General features: G+C 33.7%; 1 protein-coding gene across 1 annotated transcript in view; it reads left to right on the top strand.

The window, feature by feature from the left end:
* The first annotated feature begins 216 nt into the window (after nt 1-216).
* Nucleotides 217-6,446, top strand: part of LOC136034396 (inactive peptidyl-prolyl cis-trans isomerase FKBP6-like) — a 66,827-nt gene continuing 60,597 nt past the window's right edge. The window contains exon 1 of the mRNA XM_065715545.1: nt 217-377. Coding sequence (XP_065571617.1) covers nt 295-377 — 83 coding nt within the window. The 5' untranslated portion in view covers nt 217-294. The remainder of the gene's footprint in view (nt 378-6,446) is intronic.

Here is a 6,446-nt window from a genome sequence, read left to right as displayed (position 1 = left end):
ACAAAATCCACACAGTTTGAGCCCATCTGGTAACATTGTCCCTGACACCCTCAATTATTATTATTTTGACTTATTTATTTTTTTAATCATGCTTGCACTATCTAATTTCCCTAACATTTGAACTCCACCCAAAAAAAGTAGCGAAAATGCACCGATGGCGGATTTTCGCTTCCCTTGCAACGCTATCTTACGAGTTAAGTGATCAGTACCAGGATAGAAAATTACAACAAGTTGTAGTTATATTATTTAAAAAATTAAAAGTGCTCCCTGCTTAGGCACCCAACTGAAATAAGTATGCCAATTGACTATGCCTATCAAGATTATTTGGATGTCAGTGATGAAGAGGAAGACCAAACATCTGGTTTTAAGATCACAAGGTTATCTTGCATTTTGTTCTTTGCTTTTTAGGCTATGGCTAGTGGATGTGATAAATTTCATTATTAATTCAGGCGGACCTATGGTAAAAGAAATATCAAGTGTAAAAATATGTGGTAAAACTCTAGTATAGTGAATTCTTGCTATTTTTGAAAGGGGTTAGGTTAGGAAAATGAAACTTTCAGGGATGGGTCTACAGGCTAAAGTATATCCTGGGAAGGTATTTTGAAGTACCTACCTAAGTAAAATTCTAATTAATTGACTTATTGCTATCTCAGTAAGGACTTAGGTTAGGAAAATGAAACTTTCAGGGATGGGTCTATAGGCTAAATTATGGGTAAAATTAGAGCAAACAGTATTACTGGCTTTCATATAAAGTGAATATACCACTTGATGCCTTTTTTTATGCTCTTTACAAATATAATAATTGCTTCTACCGGAAATTCAGATTTAAGCACTTTTTGACATCTTGACCTCTTAAACATGATCTATATATGGGGTCATTACAAATCTATAATAGTTTAGAAACAAATTTGGGTTATATATTTGCACATCAGGGGGTGGGGTGGGGGTAAAGCATAGCATATATTAAATATGTAAACTAACCATTGCTGTATTTTTTTTTATGTGTCTGTGCACATCAAATTTTAATGAGAAGAGAAATCACCAGTGCAAAAACACTGACACATAAAAAAAAATACAGCAATGGTTAGTTTACATATTTAATATATGCTATGCTTTACCCCCACCCCCCTGATGTGCAAATATATAGGTCAAATTTGTTTCTAAACTATTACAGATTTGTAATGACCCCATATATAGGTCATTTTTAAGAGGTCAAAAAGTTTGTGAATCTGAATTTCCAGTAGAAGCAGTTATTAGCCTATATTTGTAAAGAGCATAAAAAAGGTAAAATTGGAGCAAACAGTATTACTGGCTTTCATATAAAGTGAATATACCACTCAATGCCTTTTTTTATGCTCTTTACAAATATAATAATTGCTTCTACCGGAAATTCAGATTTAAGCACTTTTTGACCTCTTAAAAATGACCTAAATATGGGGTCATTACAAATCTGTAATAGTTTAGAAACAAATTTGGGCATATTTGCACATCAGGGGGGGGGGGGTAAAGCATAGCATATATTAAATACATAAACTAACCATTGCTGTATTTTTTTTATGTGTTTGTGCTGTTGCACTAGTGATTTCTCTTCTCATTAAAATTTGATGTGCACAAACACATAAAAAAAAAAAAAAAATACAGCAATGGTTTGTTTACATATTTAATATATGCTATGCTTCACCCCCACCCCCTTGATGTGCAAATATATAGCCCAAATTTGTTTCTAAACTATTACAGATTTGTAATGACCCCATATTTAGGTCATTTTTTAAGAGGCCAAAAAGGTCATTTTTAAGAGGTCAAAAAGTGCTTAAATCTTAATTTCTGGTAGAAGCAATTATTATATTTGTAAAGAGCAAAGCCAGTAATACTGTTTGCTCTAGTTTTACCAAATTATGTCCTGGGAAGGTATTTTTAAGTACCTACCTCTACTCCCTCACCCTCTAGAGGGCCCTGACCTTTGATGACCTTTAAAAATGTATCTGTTATAAAAGTGAAACCTTGCAAAAAAGATTGGCTTGAATGAAGTACAATAAATTGTTTTCAGCTTAACAACTTTGCTCAGTCCCAATTTATAAAGCTTTAAAGATATGCAAATACATATACTAAATTGGAAAAAAAAACATTGATATGGCTCAGAATTCTACTCAAATAACAGGAATTGCATTTTCAGAACTAAAGGCAGAGAAAAAGCAACTGGTAACTGAAAATTCAGGTAAAATGTTGTTTTGTCAAAGTTTCAATAGGTTTTGACCTGTCATATAGGGATATTTCAGGGCCCTCTTGAGGGAAAAGTAGTGGAGGTGGGTATTTAAAAAAACCTTCCTGGGATATACTTTAGCCTGTAGACCCATCCTACCCCCTTTCCAAGATAGCAAGAAGTCACTAAACTAGAATTTTACCAAAGTTTTATTTTTCTAACCTAACCCCTTTTCAAGATAGCAAAATGTAGCTAAACTAGAATTTTGCAAGGATCTACCTGGGATTTACCTTGATTTGTTGAGTCAGTTTATTTTTGTAATTTGATTTTAATTTTTTTAATATTAAGCTATTTGTAACAAGGTTTCTGGCTACCTGGTATCTTTTGAAGTTAAAAGAGTTCCTATCTTTGTGATACTTTTTCCATGCTTTGGATTTTGTTTGAATGAGACTACAAATAAAAGGAGTTAGACATAGCAGCATTTTAGGTTGTCTAATCATCCTGATCCTGAAGTCTCAAGCTCATCATCTGTGGTAAATCTCCAGTTAATACATGCCAAATCTCTGTCTTCAATTTCATAATTAATAAATGAGCAACTTTTGACTCACAGGGTGAAGTCTTGAGCTGTGTCCTCTTCTCCCTATTTCTCTGAAACATGAGCCTTCCACACACCAATTTACAATATGCTGATTATCTGGTATTATGGACAACTGGGAACACCTTTGAGATTGCACATTCAAAGTTACTAAAGTCACTTTTCCTATTTGAAAGTTTTTCTCAAAATTCAAATTTACCCTTTGTACCCACCAAGTTGAAAATCATACAGTTCCACCATAAGTGAAATAATGTTAATACAAGACTAACTCTTATTGGAATAATTATTCCAGAGGACAATCAAATTAATTACCTATGTGTCATAATTGACCAAAAACTTAATTTCCACCTTCACATCACAAACACAATAAAAAAATGCTTTAGGAAAATAAGAATAATAAAAAGACTACTATCCACAAGAACCTCATGTAAAAAATGGAAGTGAATCAAAATGGTACAATTCTTCTCATATTTGGTCTTAGGAAACCAACAAGTACTAATTTTGTGCTTACTGAGAGAGGATTATCAACAATAAATGAACAGTGATAGCAGAATCTGTTGCACCTACATCCGCCCTCCCCACCACTCCCATGGATTTGGCCAATCCCCATAATGAACACTAATTTCTCAAAGTAGTCTAAAGAACTTACCCTACTGCTTCCATCCAAAAAAAATTTTGCTGACCTCAATATAATTACATATAAAAACTATTTCCATATTGTTGTTGATGGATTCAAAATAAATACAAAAGCAGCAAGTGGAGCTTATCTCCCAATCCTCAATATTGCAATGGGTGAGAGAATGTATGATAATGTGTCTATAATGTTTGCAGAGTTAAATGCCACAATCATAGCATTAGAGCATTCATGAATAATCAACCTTTGATTGCTAATTACAAAATATAGTTTATTATTATTATTATTATTATTAATACCAAATACGGTAAGCTTTCAAGCTTGTCGCAATAAATATAATAAATAGAAGTTGTGACAACATAATACATAATACAACTGACAACATAGTACACACATATAAATCAATGAAAATAACGACTACAACAAACACTGACAAATAATACTATAAATTATTTAAAAAATGATTTACTTTGAAAATTTGTTTCTGCTAGTCTTGTTTTGAATTTATTTATGTCATCTGTTAGAAATGTTTTAGGTGGAAGGTCATTCCATGGCTTCCACACCCTGCTGTAAAATGAATGTTGGCCTATTTTCCTTTTTGAAAGTGAGGGGTACAATTTATGTGGGTGATAACGGGTCCTGTTAGTGTCATTAAATGTGAAGAACTGTGATGTACTTATATTATCAATGCCTTTGATTATACGGAATGTGTTAATAATGTCTGCCCTATCCCTTCGGAATTGAAGACTTGACAATCCTAGCCTGTGCAGTCTATTTTCATACGGCAAATGTTTCAAATAAGGTACAAGCTTAGTTGCTCTTTGCTGTATTTTTTCAACCCTTGCTCTGTCATTTTTATTCAATGGATACCATACTGACAAATTGTATTCGAGTATAGGTCGAACTGTTGATTTGTAAATGGCAATGAATGAGCAGAGATTAAACTCACAGAAATTCCATCTAAGACATAATAGCTGATAGTTTGCCTTACGAGTTACTTCAGAGACATGCTTGTCAAACCTAAGACTAGAATCAAAATGAACACCAAGGTCATGGACATTTTCAACAGGTAAGATTGAATGTCCAGGAAGATGGACATTGGTAACTTTGTTCTACTTTGCCAAAGTAATGGACAACCCTACACTTATTTTCGTTGACAAACATGGAGTTAGCATTACACCAATTGTGCACTGCATCCAAGTCTTTTTGAAGCAACGAAGCTTCATCTGAATTTCTCAAGGAGCGGTAGAGCTTTACATCATCTGCGAACATTTTAATTGTGGAATGGTGGACAACAAGAGGCAAGTCATTGATGAAATGGCAGAAAAGTACTGGACCAAGGCAACTACCTTGTGGAACACCACTTAAGACTATCTCAGCAGAGGACAAAGCATCACCTACAATCACTTTCTGCATTCTGCCTGTTAGATAATCACCAATCCAATTTAACGTTCTGGCACCAAGGTGATATACCTCACACTTTTGAAGTAAAAGTGGAATGGAAATTTTATCAAACGCCTTAGAAAAATCTATATAGATGCAATCAAACCTGAGACCCTTATCTGCCATCCTATGGAAGTCAGTAATTACTTCCAAAAGCTGTGTATTACATGAACGTTTTTTACGGAATCTGTGTTGAGATGGATGCCAAAGAAGATTCAATTCGAAATAATTTTGTATTCTCTTGACAATTAGTTTTTCCATAACTCTGGAAAAAATTGAAGTGCTTGATATTGGTCTATAGTTTTTAAATTGCGTTTTTGTGCCACTTTTATATAGGGGTTTAATTATTGCTTTTTTCCATGCCAAAGGGCAAGTACCAGACGCCAGACACAGATTATACAAATGTGTCAGTGGTTCAGTGAGTACTCCAACTCATTTATTCTTCTTTATTCCAACTCTTTGTCAAGCCTAGAGCTGCTGTCTTCAGCTTCTCAGTATGAGATGGATATAGACACTTTTCATTGTCTTAGCATTATTTATAATCTTGCTTCAAGAGGCATGGGAACTTATCTTCAGTTTTTTCCAAGCCACTCAGGTTTAACTGGTAGCCATCAGGCATATGAACCTGCAAAAAAATGCTTTGAATATTGACCAGCAAAGTGGTAGACCAATCCCCATTAGAAACATATACCATTATAGATTTTCAGAGGTATTATTAAATATGAATAATCTAATTTTATCTCCCTTCTTCAATAAGCTCCTGTCTAAAATTTATCATAAAATTCGGTCTGGCTCAAATGGGCTAAATTTCCTTGCATTTTCATATTAATTCCCTATTTCAAGTGGCTCAGTTCCCAATGAAACAGTTGACCATTGCTTATTTAAATGTAATAGGCTTTTGTCTGCACTGTATACCCTGCAATGTAAACTGTTAAAAAGTGTTTCAAACTTGATGAAATCTAACTGTCAGCCAAGATTCTATTTGACTATACCTGCACACAGAGCTCAGAACTCAATGTTTATCCTCTTATATTTTGACTCCTAGAATGAAAAGATTTACTGAAAGAAATCTGAGCAGATTCAAGATAAATAAGAAGCAACCAATTCAATAGCTCTCTTCATCTCATAGTGTGAATCAAAAGGAAAAAGGCTGAATAGTCTTTACTGAAAAGCCCTCATTTGCTGAAACAAAGAAAAGGAATTTTTTAGCTATGTAATGCTCAGACTGTGAATGCAATCTTTGGTAATGTGTGTATGTAATGTTTGAGTGAATCAAAAAGAAAAGCGCTGAATAGTCTTGACTGAAAAGCCCTCGTCTGTTGAAACAGAAGAAGAACTGCCATTATTTGTTTTTTTTTGCAAATAAAAAGTTTGGATCAGCACCAGTGCATTGAGATACATCTGATCTTCTCTAAAATGTAGATCTTTCTCTTTTCTGATCTTTCTGATAAAATTCGATAAAGATAAAATTTCTGATTGGAATTCTGATCTTTCTCTAAAATTTGCTTTTTCTTGATGAAATTAATTGAAAATGGCAGCTAATATTATATTGACAAAACTATGTTCCAAATGTC

This window comes from Artemia franciscana, chromosome 13 (genome assembly GCF_032884065.1).
Source record: "Artemia franciscana chromosome 13, ASM3288406v1, whole genome shotgun sequence".
In the NCBI taxonomy this organism is placed as follows: domain Eukaryota; kingdom Metazoa; phylum Arthropoda; class Branchiopoda; order Anostraca; family Artemiidae; genus Artemia; species Artemia franciscana.
The sequence above is the reverse complement of the archived record's forward strand: the minus strand, read 5'-3'. Positions and strand labels throughout refer to the sequence as shown.